This window comes from Acipenser ruthenus, chromosome 54 (genome assembly GCF_902713425.1).
Source record: "Acipenser ruthenus chromosome 54, fAciRut3.2 maternal haplotype, whole genome shotgun sequence".
Classification (NCBI taxonomy): domain Eukaryota; kingdom Metazoa; phylum Chordata; class Actinopteri; order Acipenseriformes; family Acipenseridae; genus Acipenser; species Acipenser ruthenus.
The window spans coordinates 1895979-1921487 of record NC_081242.1 but is presented as its reverse complement, the minus strand read 5'-3'; the positions used below and the strand labels follow the sequence as shown (position 1 = coordinate 1921487).

Sequence of the window (25509 nt, the reverse complement as noted above, 5' to 3'; positions counted from 1 at the left end):
CTAAAGACTGTTTTGTTCAGTTGATAATCCTTCAGTCTGTACTTTTGAAAACTTTTGTTTTCGTTTACTTCTGCATAAGCTTACAGGCCGCTCCAGCATTGCCAAGAGAGACCCAAACTGATCTTTCTGCAAGGCTGGGTGAACATATGCCTTATTTTAATTGAATGAAATAAAAACTCTATACTTTAGTTTTATTTACAGTTTTATGGTAACAATGTGTTTTCTTTATATCAAAATTGACTTGAAACTACAATCTTTAAAACTGTTGCTTTAAAACCACACACATGGCCGTGAACCGATGTTAAACTTCTGTAAAAATTACAAACACAGGAAGGGTAGTGGCACTTCCACAACGCCCTCAGCACACGGGGGGAGCTGCCAGCCACACTCGCAATTCTTTCTGTTTGTTCAGATACAGACAAGCACTGACACTGAAAAGTTTGTTGTGTCTTATTTTAAAACTGTTTTTTTTTCTTCAGTTTAAGTAAATACAAATGACTGCTTCCTAACGCAATTTGCCAAGGCACCGACTAGAGGGGAGGCATGCCTTGTTTTAGTATTTTCAAATAACGAAGACAGAATAACTAAAACAGAGGTCAGTGAGCCATTGGCAAACTCAGACCACAACATTTTAAGTGTTTTTTAAAACCCCAAAAGTAATGACTAAAGCTAAGGTTTACAATTTTAGAAAAGCAAACTATGAAGGTATGAAACAGAGACTAACTTATGTAGATTGGAGTAAAATAGAGAAAACATTTTTTATTTTTTTATTTTAATCAACAATGGTCAATGGAAAAACTATTTACTACTGGAGGCTAAAAATGAAATGCGCTGTTCATCATCCATTAGACGTATCTTGTTAATCTGCCTTCCATTAACGGTTGAACATCTCTTTTTGTGTTCTTACTGAAAACAAGCAATTACTAAAAAAACACGAATTCCAAATACAGTACTAGTAAGAGCCCACTACTGGAAATTATCATGCGTCACTTGCCTGGGCTGTTGCCAGTGGCACTGGAACAATTTTTAGAGTGAGGGTGCTGAAACACATTAAACAAAACTGTATCCCCTATATGTGATGGAAGCCATGCAAAGCAAAGGGGGTGCTGCCGCACCTCCAGCACCCCTAGTTCCAATGCCATTGGCTGTTGCAGTAACAGTTACAAGTGGTATACAGAATGTGGATTGGTCCTTACTACTACAGGAAGGTTATGGTTTGTTTTATTGAGAAATATCTTGACACGTTAACAGTTAAATATGCTTTATTCTTGCCTGTTTTAAATGTGGTTCTAGAAGTTACAGAGATTTTTTTTTTAATGTTTTGCCACCCGACATTGTAAAGCATGTTATCATAGCGAAACTGCAGCTGCAAGGTCAGAACACATTTGTAAAGTAAACACTGGGTGCATTCACAGAGATCATTCTGCACAGATTTTGTGCAGAATTTATAACTGTGTAAAAAGTGCTTCCTACCTTCTGTTCTAAACCTGCTTTTACTCAGCTTCCACTGATGCCCTCTTGTTCTGCACTTGTGTTAAATCTGAAGTGGTGACTGTTAACCTGAGACTATTTAGAATTTTATAAACTTGGGGTTAATTGTGTATAATTAAAAAAGGCACAGGGGTGAGGACTAAAATATACTCTGTGTTTCAGACTGCCCCAAACATAAAGCAGGATAATGTTTAGATCAAAACCGGTTTTGACTGGCAAGAAAGGGATGTTGGTTTGTGCTTCCAGTTTCGTTTCTGCATCTGATATAAACAGGGTTTTTTTTTGCATACTGTGTCAGTGTTTATGAAGACCTGCAGAGGACAACGTGTGGAGAGTTTGAAAGTCTTCAGCAGGGCGTATATCAGGTATTCACTTCATTTCTTGAAGATTAACAACAAACACAAAATAAGAAAAGCAGTCAGTTCTGATATTATTATTATTATTATTATTATGATGATGATGATGATGATGATGATGATGATGATGATAATGTTGCTTTTTGATATTGGTGGTGGGTGAATGAAGTTCTAAGTTGTTGGCTGCTGTCCTTTAGTTATTGTAGATCCTTTTTTCATTCTGTAACTTGTTTCAATGAAAAGCTGTAGGGTTGGATAGAGTGTATACAAGAGAAAACACACACACACTGAGAGATACTTTAAGAGAGAGAGTTGCAATTTGATCACAATGAGGTGGTTCATTTTGTTATTAATTGTAATGGGTTGTAGCAGGGCAGTAGAAAGCTCTGACATGAAAAGTGGGCAGGGCAGAGCCCTGCTGTTTAAATATATTGTTTATTTATTTATAGAACGGGCCTCCGCCCCTGTGCAATTTATTATTTTGTATTTGTTTTGTTGTAGTTGTTGTTATTATTATTGTTATTGTTGTATTATTGTCGTTATGGTTTGTATTTATGACGGCGACGCGCCATGTTGTTGTTTTATTTTTATTTTAAATGTGTTCTGGCAGCGGCGAGGTTGGGTGCTCGTCCTCTGCCAGGAATAATTAAAAACCCGTGCAGAAGGTGGCCATCTCCCGAATTAATTAGGTGATTAATTTGTTGCTAATCGGGAGATGGTCACCTGCATAAAACCCTGCAGTTTTTCCTGCTCGAGGTGGGTGTTCGGAGGAGAGGAGAAGAGAAATTAATTAATTAATTAAGTAAGTAAGTAAGTAAGTAAGTAAGTAAGTAAGTAAGTAAGTAAGTAAGTAAGTAAGTAAGTAAGTAAGTAAGTAAGTAAGTAAGTAAATAAGTAAGTAAGTAAGTAAGTAAGTAAGTAAGTAAGTAAAAACGAAACTTAAAGAAAGAAAGAAGGCTACTGCCCAGCTGGACCTTAAGGGTTATTATTGTATTCAGAATTTATTTTGTTTATTATTTTATTTTGCTCTGTGGGCACTGTTTTTGTGTTTGAACATTTATTTTATTTTTGTAAAAATAAACGCCGCATGCCGCGTTTTTTTTGAAACTGCAGAACTTGCTTCTTTGTTTTTGTTCCTGCTGCTGGCCTGACGTCACCATAGACATATATAGAACTTGACCCGCCAACGGCTGACTTTGAGTGAGATGTTGGTCCGCCATCATGGAACCACTGAGAGCGCTGTAACCAATGCAAACACGCAGATACGCGCAGCGTTTTTCGGGGTTTAATTCATTTAGCTTCAATAAAATTGTATTTTTTGGATATTAAACTATTAAATTATTCTCCAAATCTTGCAATGTCTAGTTAATGTATCTATTTAGTTAAAAAATCAAGATATATACACATAGCCTACAAGGCTATCTATGTAGGTAAGGTTGTTTACTTAGTCTTCGATGTCTTTCTGTTTCTATCTACAGACAGTGTCCTTCAGTGCTGTAAGAAATCTCCTTTTGTTTATAAAAACATGTTTTTGCTGCTCATTTCTAAAGCATAGACGACAGAAATTAATGCTTACTGGAATAACATTTTTATACATTGACATGAAATGTATGTAATTAAACCGGACATTTCGAGACAGGACAGGATTTTAAATGAAATAAACATTGTAATCTGTATCAGTTTCTAAATGAAATCGAGGATATTTGACAACGATTGAAACTTTTATTGAGAATGCTTTCCAGTATTCATTTATAGCCTATACATTACAATGTTACAATAGTACATAATACATGACTGTAATAAATGTGCTGCAATTAACAACATATTTTGAAAACTGTTTCAGAGCTGCTGTTATTTCTTTATAAATCATTTTTATCAGTCAGGAAATCTGGTAAACCTAAAATGATCCAAATGTATTATATGATGTATTATTTGTATTGTATTTTATGGATTTTATAATATATTAGTTGTTTTGTGTATATATATATATATATATATATATATATATATATATATATATATATATATATATATATATATATGAGATATTATATGATGAATTACAGTATTTGTATTATATATGTTATGTATATTATACAATATATATTTGTTGTATTATATATATATGATGTTGTGACAGGGTGTCAGGGCTGTGATGTCACGGCAGAAGCAGGAACTAAATAAACTGATACCAATACAGCAGATTCAAAACAAATGAAAGACGCGGCGGCGCTGTTTTTATTAAACAAAAATAAATAAAAGGTTTTAACAAAAAGACTTGCACACAGAGCGAAAATAAAAGGTTTAAATAAAACAAATCACAAACACGAAATAATATAACACAACACAGGTCAGGCTGGGCAGATTGCCTTCACTGTTCCTATGTCTTTTTTAGTTTCGCTTTCACTCTCTCTGCTCGCTCTCTCCTCTCTAACACCCACCCCGAATGCAGAGCTGCAGGATTTTATAGCGTGGCTGAGGGGTTTGCTAGTAATTTAGGGCAGCAGTGTGGAGTAGTGGTTAGGGCTCTGGATTCTGGACCGGAGGGTTGTGGGTTCAGTCCCAAGTGGGAACACTGCTGCTGTACCCTTGAGCAAGGTACTTTACCTAGATTGCTCCAGTAAAAACCCAACTGCATAAATGGGTAATTGTATGTAAAAATAATGTGTAAAAAATAATGTAATTGTATGTAAAAATAATGTGATATCTTGTAACAATTGTAAGTCGCCCTGGATAAGGGCGTCTGCTAAGAAATAAATAATAATAATAATAATTAGTCTATTACCCCTCGGCCACAATCTACACGAGTTTATTAAATTACTGTGGATGGGGCTACCCATCCATGCTACTAAACAAAATCGGCTACGCTGTCCTAAATGCATAAACAAAACAATAACAAAACAATATTTATACATAAATAAACAAACAAACAAATAAATACAAAATAACACGGGCGGAGGGGGAAACCCTGTTCTAAAATAAAACAAATCCTGTACAGGGCAGCTCGCTCTGTTACAGATGTATTATACGTATTTTTGTAATGTTATTATATACCAGTAATTTATTATGTACTATTGTAACATTGTAATGTATACGCTGTAAATGAATACTGGAAAGCATTCTCTATAAAAGGAAAGAGGAAGAGCTGCAAGAAGCAGCACAAGCGGCAGCAGCCAGAACAGCTGGGCAAGAGATGGTGGTCACGGGACCCCACCCGACTGCGACCCCCATACTGGGAGGCTGAGCAGGAGCAGTGGAGGGCTGAAGGGCCCCCCTGTGTGTCATGTGCAGGGAGTTTGGGCATGACTGCGAGGACTGCCCCTATGAAGACCCCGGCTTCTGGGAGGCCTACTCGATGGGGATGGTGTCCGGTGCGTCTGGATGGCTTTGGCTGCTGGAGCAGCGAACCCCATCCCCACCACAGCCTGAGTGGGAGGAGCCTAAATGTCCTGCGCCTGAGTGGGAGGAGCTCGAATGTCCTGCGCCTGAGTGGGAGGAGCTCGGAACGTCCTGCGCCTGAGTGGGAGGTGCTCGAACGTCCTGCGCCTGAGTGGGAGGAGTGGGTGCTTCCTCAGCCCAAGAGGGGGGAGTCGGTGCGTCTACAGCCCACGAGGGGGGAGTCGGTGCATCCACAGCCCAAGAGGGGGGAGTCGGTGCGCCCACAGCCCGAGTGGGGATTCGGTGCGTCCACAGGCGAGGTACCCACCAGCAGAGGAAGAGTACCTACTGGTTCCGCCTTCACCTCCGTGGGAGGACTGCTTGCCACTCCCACCTCCACCAACAGAGGGAGAATACCTGCTGGAGAAAAGGGAGAAAAGCGTGTCTGTGCACAGCTCCTGCATGCGTATTTGGGAGGATGGCAGCAGGGTGTCTCTGCACACCAACGCTGCTTTTCTCCCCAAGGTGATCACAGCCTTCCACATTCATCAGTCTTTGGAATTGGAGTCCTTCCATCAACCTCCGTTTGCTTCAACGGAGGATGAGAGATTAAATTTCCTCTGCCCAGTGCGGGCATTGAGATGCTACGTGCATAGGACAAGAGCTCTGTGTCAATCTGACCAGCTCTTCGTCTGTCACAGGACACGGACCCTAGGACAGCCTCTCTCTAAGCAGCGTCTGTCACATTGGATTGTGGACACAGTCTATACTGCATATAATGGTGCTGGCTTGCCCCCACCTGGTAGGGTAGCCGCACACTCCACTAGAGGGTTGGCTACATCTTGGGCCCTCTTCAGAGGTGCCTCGATGTCTGATATATGTACTGTGGATGGCTGGGCTACGCCGCATACCTTCTCCAGGTTCTATCGTCTTAATGTGGTAGACCCTGTCTTGCCTTCTGTAGACACAAGGGTCCTTGAGGGTGTAAGTTCACACCACTAACCTCTGCGTTAGACAGTGCTTGTGCGTCCCTCATAGGCTGCCGTTCCTTCTCCCTCATGACGGCTCTGGTATACATTATCCCATACGTAATGTCATTGGTGGTCTTCTTCGAATTGAAAGGGAACGTTAGGTTACTTCCCGGAACCCTGGTTCCCTGAATGAGAAGACGACCACCAATAGCGAGGTAGCTTTGGTCGACATTTCAAAATCTAATATGAAATACTGTCCTATGGCTTCCAGTAGACTTTTGCAATACCATTTTGTAGTTTCTTTGATTACATGATGTTAAATAAAATAAAAATATGTTCATAGATATATATATATATTTTTAATTAATGAATGTACAATAAATGGAGTAAGAAGATGTACATAAGCCTTTTTTACATTTGACCTTTATTACTGGTTAAAACCAAAGTTATTTTTGTATTCCTCATTCTTGAATTATAAGAACATAAGAACATAAGAAATTAAGAAAGTTTACAAATGAGAGGAGGCCATGCTAAAGTTATGCTGTCGGTTCATGAGCTCCTAGAAGTCTATTTGTTTTGCACCCAGTCTGCACACGCACCTACCTAATTCTTTCACTTGAAATCCGTCTATTTCATGCACTCTGGATTACCTGTGTGGGATTTATTATTTGGGACTGGAACCCACAGTCTACCTGCTGATACCATCGCTGGTAGAGGGGCAGATTTATTGTTTAACGTTTTGGAATAAACGTAGGCGTTCACACCACACCATCCTGGCACATCTTGTATGTGCTTCTCTTACTCTATCAGAATGGGTTTCACTAATAGATTGATGTTTTAACAGTTGTATACCTTGTTTAGCGTTGGTCACTAAAACAAATTAAGAACATAAGAAAGTTTACAGACGAGAGGAGGCCATTCGGCCCGTCTTGCTCGTTTGGTTGTTAGTAGCTTATTGATCCCAGAATCTCTTCAAGCAACTTCTTGAATGATCCCAGGGTGTCAGCTTCAACAACATTACTGGGGAGTTGGTTCCAGACCCTCGCAATTCTCTGTAAACATTAATTTATGTCTAAAGACAGAAACAAACTCCCTTACTCAGCAAACAGTGCCACCTACTGCACAATCTGTCCAACTGTGTAACCAGCCATTTAATTTAGAAAACTGCACATTCCCTGGTAGTCAACTTCATTAAGTACTCAAAGTAATGTATATAATTAACTATTACATTTATTGCAACTATTTTTCATAGCATAGTAATATATTTAGGAAAAAATAAATTAATATATTCAATTTGAATAAAAATATTTATTTCTAAAAACTACTGACCCATTTTATAAGCACAATAAGACACTCCAGGGTGTTGGTTGTTCTAGAATAACCGCACTTCCAGGGGCTAAAGGCACTCGGTGTACGGCCTCATGCCTTACTACACCCCTGGGCGTGCGGTTATTCTAGCACAACCAACACCCTGGTGTGTTTTATTACTTACTTATTATGCTACAGTGAAGGTGACTTGAGTCGCTGCTGCTAGAATACATTTTACTTACTGTATCTTTTAATCGAAACACAATTGTCACAGAAGCTGTATACTTTAAAAAAATAAACTGCCTTGACACACAAGGTTAAAAGGACATTTATTTATATATATATATATATATATATATATATATATATATATATATATATATATATATATATAACTTAAAACATAGGCTTCCTCTTCTTCAAAGTCACTCTTGCATCAGGTGCTGCTATAACGTAGGGTCTATTTTAATTACAAAGTACAGGCAACCAATTTCGTTTAAAGAAAATAATTTTATATTGTCTACTGTGTTGTTTAGAAAATTGTCAGTCTCCTTAAACTTGACAGGAAAGAAGTTAGAAACAAAAAGGAAAATGGCCATTGGAAATGTAAGAGCAGTATAAAAATAGTGATAAAAAATGGTTTAGGCAATTATAATTAAAGAGAATAGTTAAACAAGTCTCAAGTCTTTTTAAAAATAATTTGTATTATAAAGGTCTTCTGTCACCACCAAAGCTGAGTTGGATAAAATTGAGGTAGAGGAAGGGGAGCAGTCTTTTGAGCTTGAGACTATTGAGATTGAAACAGCAGCCCATTCTTCTTCACAAACTGCTGAAGATGATTCAAACACAAAGTCCACAGACTCTAAACGCAACACCAAAGCACAGATGGTTCTGTCTTGGGGTTTTGATTGGTTATAATTTGAAGTGGCCAGTGACTTTGTCTTGAAAGTGTGGCGTGATGTTTGTCATCCTGTGCATGCAATGGCATCAAATCCATTTAACTCTGGTCAATCTTCAGTAAACTTTGGGGCAGGTGTACCAGCAAGACTCCAAACTTTTGAAAATCCACTGTGTGGCCCACAGCCTCAAATTGGCCCTCAGCAAGGTTTTCAATGGGTCCTACTTTTGTGAAATTGATGACCTGATGATGCAGCTGTATTACATGTATCAAAAGTCAGTAAAGAGATAGAAAGAGTTGCAAGCTGTACAAGTGGACCTTGAAGAGCATTATCTCAAGCCTGTGTGATCCCAGGAAACACAATGGTTTAATCAAGATAAAAAGCAATTGCTGCCCTTGACAGAGACTATACAAGTATTGTGATACAGTTTGAAGAATTTTCATCTGATGCTCGAAAAAATGATGTGCCTCCAGCGACCAGGCTAAATTTAAGCTAAAATCCTACAAGTTTGTGCTGTACCTTACATGATACCAGGATCTATCAGAACTTTCACTGTCACTTTAGGATAATGAGCTGCCTTTGTCTGCAGTTCAAAGCACCATTGATTCAGTCTGCATTGCACTTAACTGCAAGCTGCAGCATCATGGAAGACAGATCAAGAAGCTTGAAGAGGAAGTATGTAAGAAAACAGATTTTTTACACAACCTTCCAAAACCAATCTGGTGAAGGGATTAGAAAAATATTATTGTCATGTGTATTGAGAGCAGATTCCATTATTTTACTAGTCCTTTAATAGATACTACCCATTTTCTTTGCCAGAAAGAAGAATTGTATTCCTTTGGTAATGAAGAAATTGAAATCCTTGTCAAACACTCTAGGTGTTTGTTGTGTTTATTTTGTTTTGTGAATTAAATATAGCGCAACCGCGCTTGAAAAATCAACGTCCTGTGTTGGGTCATATTTTTAAAGGGGCAGGAAGCTGTGTGGCAGCAGTCTATTTATAATATATATTGAAGTATTTATTTATTTTTTAATTAGAAGTGAATACGTGACCAAGAGTTAATCATGGGGAATTCACAATGTATTCCACAAAGTAAGAGGTAAGTGTTGCTTTGTTAAATTTTGCTTATTGCACATTCAGGGTTCAATTTAGCTTAAAACTGAATCAATTTGTACAAAATAAATATTGGTGCTCACCAAAACAAAATGCCAATATCTATAGTTATATATAAAATAGCACCAATATATACAGTGCCTGTTGAAAGTCTACACCCCCTTGAACTTTTTTCACATTTTGTCGTGTCGGTTCCTCAGAGTTTCATGTGTTTAAATGAGGATTTTTTTCCACTTCTCTACACACCATACTCCACACTGTTAAGGGAAAAAAAGTTTTTATTGAGAGAAATTATATAAAATACAAAACTGAAAGATCATAATTGGATAAGTCTCCACCCCTTTGAGTTAATACTTGGTGGAAGCACCTTTGGCAGCAATTACAACTGTGAGTCTGTTGGGATAGGTCTCTACCAACTTTGCACACCTAGATTTGGCAATTTTTGACCATTCTTCTTTACAAAATTGTTCAAGCTCTGTTAAGTTCCTTGGGGAGTGTTGATGGACAGCAATCTTCAAGTCATGCCACAAATTTTCGATTGGATTTAGGTCGGGGCTAGGACTGGGCCACTCAAGGACATTTACTTTTTTGTTCCTTAGCCACTCCAGTGTAGCTTTGGCTGTGTGCTTTGGGTCGTTGTAATGCTGAAAGGTGAACTTCCGTCCCAGTTTCAGCTTTCTTGCAGAGGGACGGCCTGATCTAGGCAGGGTCTTGGTGGTACCATACACCTTCCACTTAATAATCGTCTTGACCGTGCTCCAAGGGATAGTCAAGGCCTTTGATATTTTTTTATACCCATCCCCTGGTCTGTGCCTTTCAACAACTTTGTCCTGGTGTTCTTTTGAAAGAGCCTTGGTGCTCATGGTTGAGTCTTTGCTTTGAAATGCACTACCCAGCAGAGGGAACCTACAGGAACTGCTGAATTTATCCTGAAATCATGTGAATCACTACAATTTAACACCGGTGGAGACCACATAACTTGGTGTGTGATTTTGAAGGCGATTGGTTACACCTGAGCTAATTTAGGATTGCTATTACAAGGGGGGTGGACACTTATCCAACCAAGCTCTTTCAGTTTTTATTTTTTATTAATTTTCTACAAATTTCTAGAATATTTTTCACTTGGAAGTTGTGGGGTAGGATGTGTAGATAAATGAAAAAAATAACTGTTTTAATCCATTTTAATTCCAGGCTATAAGGCAACAAAAGGTGAACATTTTGAAACAATTTGAAATTGGTGTAGACTTTCTATAGGCACTGTATGTTATACGATGTTATTTATTTCACAGTGAATTTTCAAAACTGCCCAAATATGTCATTTGTTTTCTATATATTGTTCTATAGATTTCTATAGGGTATACTAGAGAAAGTTGGTTATTTAATTCAGGTTGTCGTTGATACAAGTTTGACTGTACAATTTTTCCCTCAAGCACTTCGACAGACAATCTGCTTGAGCCAGTGTTGGAAGCGGTGGATTGTTCGATATGTCTGGATAATTGTGAAGACGCAGTGGCACTGGGATGTGGGCATGTTTACTGCAATGGGTGTATCAAAACTCATTTGGAAGTAAATGAGAAGCTCTGTCCTAAATGCAGACGATCATGTGACCAGGAGCACATTGTACCGTTCCTCAGACCGGAGAACACTGACGAGGTTTGTAATTATAATATAGTAACACATTCTACCTGGCAACATTATTAGGACCTGCATCTAATATTGGGTTGGGTAACTTAGCCTGATCACAGTCTAGCCACACCGTGGCACAGAATCCACAAGAAGCTGGTCTCCAGGCATGTTATTATTCAGTCAGTAATATTTCAAGTAGTTACTGAAGGTGTGATGCATGGAGAGAATTTCACTCTCCAGGTGAAATGGGCAAGGAAGAGCAAGACTGAAAGCAAGGTTTGTAAACAGCGATTTTATTAGCATGTAAGAATATGTGTGTTTGATTTATTTTTTAACACCACTGGCATGGAAATAAACATCAATGTTTTTGGTCCAACTCCAGTTGAGTGGATATCTTACACTTAATGGTACCAACTGAGGATGGGAGGTTTGTTGCCGGATAACTTCACTCAGACTACTTGCTCACTAGATATCTTAGTATCCCTGAGTAGAAAATCGACTCCTCTTTTAAATATGCGACAAATGTTGTAATGAGCAGTCTGCTCCACAAATGCAGTGATGCCCTAAATATAAACCACTTGCTACCAAGGCAGAATGACTTGATATTACATTTTCTCTTCATTTAACCTCAAAAACAGGTTTCTGGCTCAGGACAACATTGTATTGAATATTGTACCAGCCTTGACGGTCACCATTCGGGAAAATCATATTTAGGCAAAATAGCAAACAAATGCTTCGCACAGTCATTCAGCACAGCTAGTAAATTGATCATATTGAGGGTACCACTGTTCTTGCAGATTGCTCAATGAAACATTTTTCATATTTTTAAAGAGGAGATGATTATCTATTCAGGGATACCAAGACATTTAGTTAATAAGGGATCTGAGGAAAAATGGACAATAGAACCCCCCCTCTCAGTCATTCTGTAAACCATGTTGTTCTGTTACTGTGTGGATATCCGCTGAGAAACAAGAGAGACACAGAGGGTTTGATGTTGAAAACTCTGCACAAGCGTCCAGGTTTTATTAGGAATTGCAAAGAGTTGCAGTGATAAGTAGCCACCACTAGGGTACTAGCAACAGTATCCCTAGTGTGGAAGAGCATACACACAAGTGTACATAATAATAAGTACAGAACAAAACACAGTCACAAACTATAAACAAAAGGTGGCCAAGCTCGGGCTGTGCGCTACTCCCGCTACAGGAACCTTCTCCCTAACACAAACTAAAATAACTTTGCAGGATTAAAATTCCCCGAAATGAATCCCTACTTGAAGGTAGTACTGTACTTACAACCCCGATTCCACACATGGTGGTCGCGTACTTGGTTCTCTCCCCCCTGGTCCAGGAGCCTTTAGCCGATCTATCTCAGGCTTGCAAAAGAAGAACGAAGGACTGGCTTTCCAACCCCTTTTTAAAGGCATTTGGCCAAGGTTGATTGATAATCAATTAGTCAATTAACACCTGGCTACCTGCTGCACATTAAGTTTCAATTAGACAAGGAGAGAAGTCTTGCCTCCCAGTCCTGCCACATCTAGCACACATTGTCATTTACAAAAACTTTACATATTTTATTTACGAACCCAACCAAAATATATTATTTACAGTGGCAAGCCTGTATATATGTGTCTTCCAGATTCACTATACAAATTAAACACATTTTCTTTACAAACCCAACCAAAATACATTATGTACAGTGGCAGGGCTGAGGCCTGTCACAGTACTGTATACTTTATAAATGTGTCACCCAGATTCACTGTAGAGTTTTTAAATTATATAGCTAGTACTGCTTTGTATGCCTTTTGTTTGTCTCAAATTCCTTAGATAAGATTTGATCTGACAGCATCTGGACAAGCTATGCAGCTCATCAGAGTCAATGAAGATAATAAGGACACACCCCTGGAGCTTGATGCAAATGTTTTGAAGCTCTGTTTTCTGCGAGAGGATGTGAGGGACATCCCTGTGTGTATCCTTTCCATCGTGGGACAACGGAGGTGTGGAAAATCTTTCCTTCTCAACTACATCTTACGGAGACTGGGAAATCTGGTAAGCCAAGCAGCGCATGTTTCACAAAATAAAATGAACACATTTGTAACATACACATAGAGAAGTAGAGGTGATAATTATTGTTTAGTTGGTCCAATAAAATGTATCACCTCTCCTTCTCTTTGTCTGTCACCTCTGGTTTAATACAGCTACCATTTCATCTATCACAGGACTTCTCAAACTCGGTCCTGGGGACCCCCTGTGTCTGCTGATTTTCATTCCAACCCAGCTATTATTACTTAACTATACCATTAATTGAGCTAATAATTTGCTTAATTAGACCTTTTTACTTGTTTTCAGCTCTTTAAACAGTTGTAGTTCAAGTTACTTATCAAATGTTTCAGCTAACTTGAAATATGCAACTGTTCAAGAGCTGAAAACAAGTATTACGTGTAATTATTTTTGAATTTTAACATTGGTTTTATTTGTGATTATCTGGCTGTTTTGGCTCTATCTCTTCTGGCTCTGACTGTGGTTGCTGTATTGGCAGGAATGTAAAGATGACTCCTGGATGAGTGGGGATGAGGAGGTTTTGAATGGATTTGAATGGAGGACTGGGGATGACAGCATCACAAAGGGCATCTGGATCTGGAGCAAACCTTTCTTTATGAAATTAAATAAAGAGGAAAGGGTAAACACAACAACTTATATTGGATTAGTATTATTATTATTATTATTATTATTATTATTATTATTATTATTATTATTATTAACATTTTTTATAATGTTGCTTCACCTGAAACGAATACGATTACAGGGTGTTCTTTTAAGATGTTCACAACCTACCTCTGTAAAGCACTTTGTGATGGTGGTCCACTATGAAAAGTGCTATATAAAAAAATAAGTAAAGATAAAGACAGATGGCTGATCCCAGATTAAAGGTAGAACTGTTGTTGTTTATAAAATGTAATTATTCTCTTACCCATGAGCCACATGCTTCATTTGGGCTCCTATTCTGCCTCTTTAAACATATTCGTAAATGAATGCATGTATAGTTTTGTTCAGAATTTTATTGTAACCATAGTAGACACCACATACTATCCTATATGCTTCTAAATGTTTTTGTGTTGTGGTATCCCCTGGTAAAAGCACAGCACAGTGGAGTTAATCAACCACCCCCTTATCAAAGGTTATTACAGTACAAACGTGGAAAATAACACATTTACTGTGCATAAGTTTCATGAAGGAAATGTAATGCATATATATATATATTCATGTTTAGATTGCAGTGTTCTTGGTCGACACAGAAGGCTGTGCGGATGCTAAGCAGAATAAAGAAGTTGGTTTGAAACTTTCAGCTCTAAGCGCTCTTTTTAGTTCTTACCTGGTAATACATGAAACTTAACATTACTTTATTTTTAAAGATCAACTTTCTAATGATGCTAAAGTTCATTGGTGGTGGTTAGGAAGTGTACATTTTTATTTGTATGTTGAAAGTATTGTGGAGGGATCAGCTGTATAAAGATGTGATAGCTCCAGAAAGAGTCAAGTTACAAATTCCAGCAAATGCTATATAATATGTTGCCATTACTTTGTCAGTCTCCCATTTTCTTATGTAAAAGTCACACACGTTATGTTAAACCTTTTTCAAAACTATTGTAATAATGAAGAAAATGCGTCAATCCCTCCTTGCAAATATTTCAAGAATACACTTAAAGACATCTTTGTTTTCAGCCAGAGTTGCACGTGCATCATTTACACTGGAGGGTGAAATTATCCCCACCCCTTCACTGGCTAATTTTCTGTCCTTAACCAGCCAGATGCTTCCCCCTTGACTGGCATGCTTTTAGCCAATAACATGATTAGATCCAGATGAAATAACCTAGGAAGTCCAAGTGCAAACAGATAACCAGAGATAAAGGGTTAGAAACTAAGAATTTCCTTTTATCTAAAGTAGAATCATCAATGTTTTTAAAATGACAATATTCGAGTGGTACAGCATGCATTTCTTTCAAAACTGCACATTTGAAACCTATTTAACTAATGGGGCTGCAAAACATCTGAGATTTCTGAAATGATATTGTTAGCTTCAATTACTTTACGAGTGTACCGTGTATGTTGGTTTTCAGACTCAGGCAGATGGTTCTATTACAGTCTTGAGTTGTATTGTGTATTAGTATTGTGTATTTGTATTGTGTTTTACAGATCATTAACATATCCGCCCTAATAAACAGCACTGACTTGGAAGATCTTGAGGTACATTATGGTATTTCTAAACTATTTCAGTGTAAATATATTGTTTGTTTCCTGAAAACAGTATTTGTCAACCTATTGGCTTATACAGCTATTCTAAGGCAAAGACATCTTATTATCTTACAGGGCTCTCAAATAAAATACATAAAACACAAAATACACCTGTTCATTTTGTTTCCAGATGTTTTGTTTAATAGCTGAAAATGGAGAAACAGCTTTGAAACCCTTTCAGGTACTTCATTTTATTTTCATTAAACATTTAGACAGACAGACAGCAGGCTAATTCCCTCGCCTCTCATTCTTCACCTGGGTTCCAATCTGGATTTAACACTCAATGTGTGTTTTTTTTAAAGCGTCTTCTTTTTCTGATTCGTGACTGGTATTTGCTTCCTGTTGGATTTGAAGGAGGAATGACACATCTTGGAAAAGTAGCTACGGTAGAGTAAGAATCATTTTCATTCTATTGAGAGTGCCAGATGTATAAAGAAATGCCCCCAGGAATACTGTGTTGTTCTTGTATTGTATCCACTGTTAGGAATGTTCCCTGCAGAACGTCAAGGATATTCTGCAGAAGAAAGAAGCCGAGTGTTTCCTGATGCCGCACCCAGGAAAGAAATTACCGGCTAGTAATGAGGGGGGTTTAAAAGGTAACGGTCTGTCTCTTTTACAGGTTTTATATGTTTTCATTTTTATGATTCTTATTCAAAACATGGAGACTCATACAGGGCCGTAGATACATTTTTGAAAGAAATAAAAGTACAAAGATATACCTAAAGATTGTTTTTTATATAATGTGCCAATTTGAATTAAGAGTGGCATGTTTTCATATTATTATTATTATTATTTGCCATTTCTTTGTAACATTCTTGTGATCTCAGGCTGTATTGAAATTTGCCGCCCCACATAGACATGTATGCTTTTCATTGGTCAGTTTCCCTAGTTACGCCACGTGTAGCTCCAGAATTGGATCAAGATTACAGTGGAGACTGATCCAGATCCGTTTAGTAAAACACCTTATGATCCGACTCAAGTGAATTCGGATCTGATCCCATTTTTTGTTCTCGTTAGTACAACCAGCCCCTGAAGCAGTGAATAGTCCAGTATATTATTTAGAGGATGGTTCATTACTATACACACTCAAAGATGAAACCAGTCTATTTCTTTTAGAAGAAGTAGGTAAGAATGTTTAGTGATTGTATTTAATATTGTTTTTCTGCTGACAGTCCTGTGCATTGTGATGTTTTTTATTATTATTATTATTATTTATTTCTTAGCAGACGCCCTTATCCAGGGAGACTTACAATCGTAAGCAAATACATTTCAAGTGTTACAATAAGTATTGTAAGTAATACAATAAGAGCAAGAAATACAATAACTTTTGTTCAAGCAAAGGACAAGTGTGACAAACCACAATTCAATAATACAGCAGATAATAGTGATAGTTACATCAGGATATGATTAAATACAAAGTACTACAGGTTAAACACTTGGCAGATTACAGTATTCTGAAGTACAGGATTAAATGCAGTAAAATAGGGGGCAGATAAGAGCAAAATAAAGCACATTTACATGAAGGGTGATAGTGTCCCAGGATACAAACAGAGGAGTTCTACAGGTGCTGTTTGAAGAGGTGAGTCTTAAGGAGGCGCCGGAATGTGGTCAGGAACTGGGCAGTCCTGACATCTGTAGGAAGGTCATTCCACCACTGCGGAGCAAGGGTGGAGAAGGAGCGGGCTCTGGAGGCAGGGGAGCGTAGCGGAGGTAGAGCCAGTCTTCTAGTGCAGGCGGAGCAGAGAGGTCGAGTGGGGGTGTAGGGAGAGATGAGGGTCTGGAGGTAGCTGGGTGCAGTCTGGTCAAGGCATCTGTAGACTAGTACAAGAGTCTTGAAATGGATCCGAGCGGTGATCGGGAGCCAGTGGAGTGAGCGGAGTAGTGGAGTAGCGTGGGCGAAGCGAGGCAGAGAGAACACCAGGCGGGCAGCAGAGTTCTGGATGAGCTGGAGCTGACGGGTGGCGGACGCAGGGAGGCCAGCCAGGAGGGAGTTGCAGGAGTCTAGGCGGGAGAGTACCAGGGCCTGGACCAGGAGCTGGGTAGCGTAGTTGGTGAGGAAGGGTCGGATTCTTCGGATGTTGCTCAGGAAGAATCGGCAAGTACGTGCCAGAGTGGAGATGTGCTGGGAATAAGAGAGGCAGGTGTCCAGGGTGACTCCGAGGTTCTTAGCGGAGGAAGAGGGAGAGAGTGTGGTAGATTCCAGAGGAACAGAGATAGAGAGATCAGAGGAAGGGGAGGAGGAGGGAAAGAAAAGGAGGTCAGATTTAGAGAGGTTAAGTTTGAGGTGATGCGAGTGCATCCAGGAGGAAATAGCAGAGACAGGTAGAGATACGGGAGGAGATGGTGGAGTCAGAGGTGGGGAAGGAGAGGAAAATCTGAGCATCATCAGCATAGAAATGGTATGAGAAACCATAGGATGCAATGAGGGGGCCCAGGGAGCGGGTGTAGAGAGAGAACAGGAGAGGACCCAAGACTGACCCTTGGGGGACTCCAGTTAAGAGAGGGTGAGGTGTGGAGGTTGCTCCACGCCAGGTTACCTGGTAAGTGCAGTTGGAGAGGTAGGAGGAGAACCAGGCCAGAGCAGTGCCAGAGATCCCCAGGTCAGCGAGAGATGATAGTAGAATAGAGTGATCAACAGTGTCAAAGGCAGCAGAGAGGTCAAGGAGAGGTCAAGGACAGAGGAGAGAGAGGCAGCTCGGGCAGAGTTTAGTGAGTTGGTGACAGACAGGAGGGCGGTTTCAGTGGAGTGAGCAGAGCGGAAGCCAGATTGGAGAGGGTTGAGCAGAGAGTGGTTGGACAGGAAAGCAGAGAGCTGGTGGTGTACAGCCCGCTCAAGGGTTTTGGAGAGGAAAGGTAGGAGGGAGACAGGACGGTGGCTCTGGAGGGAGGTGGGGTCGAGGGTAAGTTTTTTGAGGAGGGGAGTGATAGAGGTTTGTTTGAAGGAAGAGGGGAAGAGACAAGAAAGGAGAGAGGTGTTGAGAAGGGAGGAGATGAAGGATAGTAGAGCAGGAGCAGCAGCTTGAAAGAGGTGAGTGGGGAGGGGGTCGAGGGCACACGTGGTGGGTTTGTGACCCTGGAGCAGGGAGGAGAGGTCAGAGTCAGGGAGGGGAGAGAAGGTGGAGAAGGAGGGTGAGTTAGGACGGGATGCAGTTGGTGTAGGGGTTGGAGGGGGTGGGAGGGAGGGAGATGTGTTAAAGAGTTTGCCAATATCTGAGATTTTAGAAGAGAAGAGGCAAAGCTATCAGAGGAGATAGAGGAGGGAGGAGGTGGGGGGAGGGTTTAGGAGGGAGGAGAAGGTAGAGGATTGTTTACGTGGGCTGTTAGTGGAGGCTTGGATTATAGATTGGAAATAAGAACATTTAGCAGAGGAGAGGAGAGAGCAGTAGAGGTCTAGGGCAGCAGGGAGTTTGGTTCTCTTCCATTTCTTTTCAGCAGATCGCAGTGTGGTTCTTGCTGAGTGGAGCACAGAGAAGAGCCAGGGTTGGGGAGGGGAGGGGCGAGCAGGTCGGGAGGTGAGGGAGGAGGTGAGGGAGAAGAAGTGGATGGAGGTAGCAGAGTCTACAGAGAGTTGGGAGAAGGAGTCGATAGGAGGGAGGTGAGAGAGAGCGGTGGAGGCAAGCACAGGGGGAGAGAGAGCTGAGGTTACGGCAAGAGGTGACAGTGGGGGTAGGAGGAGCAGGGAGAGGGGGGAGAGACAGAGAAAAAGTGGGTGACAGAGTGGGTGGATGGGCAGCAGACCCTGGAGAAGGTGAGGTCCAGTTGACGGCTAGCTTTGTGGGTGGGGGGGGATGGAGAGAGACAGAAGTCGAAGGAGTGAAGGAGAGGGAGGAATCCAGCAGAGTTGCTGGGGTTGGAGAGATGGATATTGAAATCACCTAACAGGACAGTTGGGGTAGACAGAGAGGGGAGGGAGGAGAGTAGATAGTCGAGTTCATCGAGAAAGTGAGTGAGAGGTCCAGGGGGACGGTACAGTACAATTACCAGGAGTTGACAGGGAGAGGTAAGTTGGACAGCATGAAATTCAAAAGTTGTTAACAGAGAGTGAGGAGAGGTCGGAGGGGACAGAAAAGAGTAAGGAGGGAGAGAGGAGAAGACCAGTCCCACCTCCCTGTCCAATGAAACGCAGGGAATGGGACAGGACGTATAGAGGGGACAGGGCGGCAGGAGTTACAGTGTTATCAGGGGATGTGTCTAAATCGACTGCATAGTTAAGCGACTCTTAAGCGACTGCAATAGGACAGTGAGAAGAACTGATTCTGGACCAAACCATTCAATATACGAGAAGGGGGAGTGTTATTATTAGGATTAATAATGACAGTGTTTTAATCATACGTGTATTAGTGTATGAAACGAATTATGAAAATATTTATTTGTTTATTTTTAATTAATATAAATAAGTCAAGTGCTGTACATATGCAGTAATATTGCTGATTGTCTGAATTTATAATAAATTGGTACATTGTTAGCCCCTTTAAATACGGTAACTACTGTAGTGATAAACTGTGGTTCTGTTGAATGTATGGGAAACAGGGAGGGCTAGTGACGTGGTAGGGTTTGGGGGTTGGGAGGGGCGGTGGGGGTGAGGGTAGATAATAGCGACCCTTCACTTCTAAATATAGCACTACACCCCTGGCTAAAAGCTCTGAAACCATGACTGCAGACGAGTCCGGCTCTTTTTGCATTGTAGTTTAGACTCGCCGGTTCGCTCCCAGCCTCCACCCTGAGACACAACTCAACACAAGATAACAGGAAAACAAATATTTGAACTAAGTGCAGCTACCTTGTGTGTTGACTCTTTTAATCTTTTGTTTAAGATATGGACGATGATTTTAAAAAGTGCCTAAAACAGTTCATTAATGACTTAGTGCCGACACTGAGCAACTATCCAAAGATGGACAGAGAAAACTCCAAAATCACTGGTAGACAGTTAAAGGAACACATCCAGGTAAACCTACTTTCACTTTTATTTTACAAATCTTACTTTTTACCAGTTAAGGGTTTTCTACACCTGGTAAAAACCACCAGCTGTATTAATATTGAGGGCAACAGTAGTATTTAGATCCGCAGTTATGAATGAAAGATATGTTTATTATTTTGAGAAGGTGGATTACACTGAAATGGAGGCTGCCCTTGCTTACCTGAGATCTGGCTCCCAAGATGGTATGCTTATAACAACATCTATTGCTTTTCTTGCAGGAAGTTACATCTGTGATTGCATCTGCCCAGTACGATATTGTTTCACTCAGGGAGGTAATGTACCTTCAACACTTTATTCACATTTGAGCTGAGTGGCGCTCTTAATTAAAGTGATTTGAGTGCCTTAACTGCAAAATGTGATTGTTTCCACTGGACTCTTTCTAAGAAGATACGTGATTGGGAATGATCACATTATGAAGTAAAGGCACTGAGCCCTCTAGCGCATTCCTCAGTACTGTGCCTCTATATTTTAATATAACTTTCTGTTATATTTTGGAATAAGTAGTAGTGCTTAATGTCAAGAGAGAGGATATAATGCCCCTGACCTTATGAGAAATATGCAAATCCCATTTGTTTGAAAAGTTAGTAAATCAGACCATAATGTAGTAACTGCAGTTTAATTCTTTTATTTAGTGTTTGTAAGTGCCATAGTGCCACTGTCATTAAACAGACACAGGAACTTTGGACAACATTTTAAAAGGAAATTAGACTCCACAAGACACTTTCAACAGAAATATAAATTTAGCTTTACAGAAACTGCGATGTATGATTTTAGCATTGAAGTTAGATTTGTGTTTTTGTATTCCCAATATAGATGACCATAAAGCAGAATTTGCAGAAGGCTAAACTTCTTTTTCAGAGCTCTGCACTTTGTTTTCAGAAGTTTATCAGTGACAAGGTGAGCATATTTAACCAATAAAGTGAGCATAAAAACAGTTTGGACAGCAATTCTGCTGTACCTAATACTAGATGCAGGACCCTTCAGTTTTATAGGACAAATACACATGTTGTCAAAACACATGTAGGTGATAGGTCAGATAATTACCCAGTCTAAAGAATAGTCCATTGTCTTTTTTCCAGGGAAATACATTTTTTACCAGGCCAGACCAAATGAAGAAGGAGGTGGAGGAAAAAGTTAATGAGATATTGACTGAAGTTAAGACTCAGTTAGGAGAAGAAGACTTTGAAAATTTGAAGAAAGTCCTAAATGCTGAGAGAGAGATATTTCTTAAAGAATATAACACAAAGTTTTACAAAGCTGTAGTGGCCCTGGCAACAGGCTCAGTGCTGGCTACGACTGCAGGTGGCGTTGTTGCAGGAGCAGTATTTGCTGCAGAGGCTGGTATTATTGCAGCGGGGGCAGCAGTTGGCACTGGTTCCAGTCTTGTTGCGGGTGGGATTGGTGCAGCAGCCACTCAAATTGCAAACAAAATCAAGAAAAACACAACAGAACCTGAGGACAACAATTAAAACACTGAGACAGAGAGCCATGTACAGTATGTGTGCACTCCAAGCATGACATTAGGTGATTTTTTTGTAGATCAATTGCATAGACACTCATGTCTGTTTAATGCATGTGTGTGTGTTTTTGTCTCAATAATTCAGCTGGTGTTTGCTTGTGTAAATTATTGTGTGCTTTTAATGGTGTAAATCTTGTTGTTATTTTTATCTTTTTATATTTGCACATGTAATTGTTTGTATTCGGTTCCCTAAAGTGATGATTACCACGTGTGTGTTGTTGACAATCTTGTCTGTGTCTGCCTCCTGCACGAGAAAATGCCATCTGGTGCTGATCCCCGCTGCTTGCGAGCGAGCCAGGATACGCTGCAGCAGAGACTGACTGGTAGATAAGACGGGAGGAGAAGCAGAACAGGAAGAGAGAAAGGAAACCGCGACAGACAATTGTATGTATAACCAGGCCAAGCCAGGAAGAAATCGCCCGGGACAGAATTAAGAAAGCAGAAATCGAGAGAGCGACCAGGGAGAGTACAGCGAACTAAACGTGACAGGGGAAACAGATGCTGCAAACTGTTTGCTTTCGCTATCGCTACTAGCAGTTAAGTATTTGTTTTGTTGTAAACGCTGCTTGTGCCTGGTACGAGGTTGTTTTTTTTGTTTGTTTTTGTTAAAACTAAATTTTAATTTGACTAGAATTTTCTTCACAAGTAATTGGTTCGGGTTGCAGATCGTGTATTTGTGTTTTTTTTTTTTTTTTTTTTTTTTTTTTTGCAGTGTTGAGCTTTGATTTTTGGTTGTAATTTTTCACGTGGGATTATATTGGGTGATAGAGGCACCTGGCGATCCTTCCTCTATGGCGAACACTGCTCAGAGCGCTCTGTCATACTCATGAACTTGGCAGTTTTCAACTCGTTGTATAATTAAATACAAAACAGTGAAGCACCATATTCAAACTGGGTGAAAATGAATAAAAATATTAAATTAAAATCTAAAACACACATTTAAGTTTAGTAACTGAAGAAGACATAACATGTGCAATCAGTGCTGCGGCTCCAGCAATGCTGAACATGAACTAGGTCATTTAAAATACGCTAGTACAGTAGTTGGTATAATAGGTAAACAGTTAAAAACTATAGATAATGGGGATATGACATAGATCTGACACATGCTTGTGTGTGTCTGTTATTAGACTGCCGTTTGAGCTCATATCTCCTGTGTGTTGAATATTTTTAGGCTTGGTAGTTTTAACATGTAACAAAACTTAAGCAAACGGTCAATTGCATATTAATTAAATTTATTTATTTTAACCATTGTTTTAAACTACTCAACGGCAGCAAATAGCATGATACCAAATTATATGTTATGCTTTGAATATATCAACTTTATATAAATTACAAAGTTGCAATTGTGTAACAATTTACACAAGTTTAAATTAGATGAATATATTAATAAATTAAAAGCAAAACACACTATATACAAATAATCACATTACCTGCCTTTTCAGTGGCAAATGCACTCTACAAATTCTTAACATGTAAAACATTGTTATGGTGACTTTTGAACCCTAAACAAATACTATAACACTTATTGCAAAACTGGAATAGTTATTTCTTAACAGACAAATAAAAACGCTTTTAAACAAGCTATAATATGTTATGTTTCGATACATTAAACAAAACCCTTGCATTTAAAAATGACCCCTATCCATTTTTTGCAGTACAGATTTACTGCACAGACACGTGTCTGTAGGTGCCACGCCCCCTGGGCAGTCCTGACAGATGGGAGAGAGGCGTTTTTAGGGGCAGGCTGTTGCATTAAAAGAAAAACTAACTTTCAATTTAAAAACACAACCAAGCTTAGAGTAAACTTTATTATTCTTTTTTTTTTTTCGGAAAGCTAAAGTCAGTAGAGTGCAACACTTAAATCCAAGATTTTACGCCGAGAAGAAAAGGGTAGCAGGATTTGGTGCTTAAAGCATTTCTACATGTTTTAAATCATTTTTTTATATATATTTTAATTTTAGATGTGTTTAAAACTGTTAACAAACTATTTTTTTTGTTTGTTGAAATCTAAAAAAAACACCTGCCCATCCTGCATCGCCCTTGTGTGTGGTCCCTGTTGCTCTGTGTAGTCCATACATCTACTTGGTTATATCCTTACCTGTTTTAAAAGCAAAGCTTTGTGTATTGTATACTCTTGTGTTTTAAACTGGATTGTTTTATTAATGAGTTTCCGTTCTTGTATCTTATTGGAGTGTTTCTCCTGCATATGTGCTGATGTGTAACTTTAATTTTCCCCTTTGTGATCTGTTTTTCTAATATATATCTATAGAGATATATCTATCTCTATCACACACTAACCCTTGTAGGACTAGGGCTTTAGGAAAGGCCATTGTGTACAGTGAGTGCTGGGGGGTATAGGGGTTTGGTCTGACCATGCTGTGTGTTGGGGCTGGGAAATTGGCATAGTTTGGCCCTGCTTTTAAGGCCCATTTAAATTGGGGTATTGCATGGTGATGTTTAGAACACCTGTACCTCCCAGACGGTAAGGGTAGGCCTCAGGTGTATCCCCAGGGACTGAGTAGTTTAGAGCACCCTCTAGTGGTTTTATTGCTGGTTTTTTTTTTTTTTTTTTTGTGTATCTGTTAATAAATATTTTCAATTTTATTCTGGTGTGTTCCTGTTTGGGTGGGGTGTGGATCCCCTACAGAGTAGTTTTCGAACCTGTTACCTATACTCTAAGTTTATTGTGCCCTTCTTTTGAATGTTATTTTGTATGGTTAAAATCCATGCTGGCGTAGTCGGCTACTGTGTGTGTTCGTTAGTTACACATACACTGCATTTACTTTTTCCCGTATTCCAATTAATTTTCTATGCTGCGTTACATGGTGCTATAAATATTTCCTAAATTGTTCTTGAGGGATACAGTAAGTGACCAGTATTCAGTGATTAATATCAGCTAGTAATTCCTTTTAGCGTGAAGGTGTAATCAATGATATGAAACAATACCACCATCGTGGCCCTTGTGAAATGTCCTCTTGCTTTGATATAATTGTTGCTGAATAGTTGCACACAACTCTCACACAGCTTGTATAGCTCTAGGTGGATCACACGCATGTGCATACTTTTCAGACAAAGGAGTTTTCTCATTTACGTTCCAATTGACATTTTTTGTCCAGTAAGTCTTAATCAGAGAATGCATTTAGTTGCTGGTATAACAGAATAGTTCGCTTGGCAGAGAAAGGGTTATGCAATTAGCTGTGACCATGCCTGTTTTTGTTAAATAATAGCTCTGCCTCTGTTTGTTTCTGGTACTGATCTTTCACAGCGCTTTACTTTTATTCAAAATTACTTTTCTATTGTTCTAAACAAACTACATGTTTCTAAGCTCATTTGTTGGTATTCTCAATACCTATCTAAAGTTTGTTTTTGTATTCTGTAGTAATAATAATCAAAACGTGAAACATTAACACTCCATTTCTTCTCAGACTGGAGTTTACAATCAGGACAGTCCACACAATCCGCTCACAGAATAACGAGCATGAGCAGGGAGGGTGCACATGCTAATAAAGCCCAACAGTCTTGAATGCACACAGACCACATGGAGCAGCAGGCACTATGTAACCCTACTTTGGTCACTCTG

At 39.6% G+C, this 25509-nt stretch overlaps 1 protein-coding gene across 1 annotated transcript; it reads left to right on the top strand.

Annotated features, from left to right (window-relative positions):
• The first annotated feature begins 1717 nt into the window (after window positions 1–1717).
• LOC117966567 (RING finger protein 112-like) lies at window positions 1718–24493 on the top strand. The gene is made up of 14 exons (XM_059017000.1): window positions 1718–1856; window positions 9442–9503; window positions 10948–11170; window positions 12967–13188; window positions 13679–13819; window positions 14411–14515; window positions 15334–15384; window positions 15563–15613; window positions 15735–15818; window positions 15917–16028; window positions 20247–20377; window positions 20629–20682; window positions 21224–21307; window positions 21490–24493. The coding sequence occupies exons 2-14, from the start codon at window positions 9469–9471 to the stop codon at window positions 21877–21879; spliced, it is 1683 nt and encodes a 560-aa protein (XP_058872983.1). The 5' UTR covers window positions 1718–1856; window positions 9442–9468; the 3' UTR covers window positions 21880–24493.
• The last annotated feature ends 1016 nt before the right edge of the window (window positions 24494–25509 follow it).

Bases quoted from the DNA above. Each gene is read 5' to 3' on its own strand.
- LOC117966567 (XM_059017000.1), top strand. From the start codon at position 9,469: ATGGGGAATTCACAATGTATTCCACAAAGTAAGAG. The intron at 13,820-14,410 runs GTAAACACAACA...ATTCATGTTTAG, and splicing joins AATTAAATAAAGAGGAAAGG to ATTGCAGTGTTCTTGGTCGA. The intron at 21,308-21,489 runs GTGAGCATATTT...TCTTTTTTCCAG, and splicing joins AGAAGTTTATCAGTGACAAG to GGAAATACATTTTTTACCAG.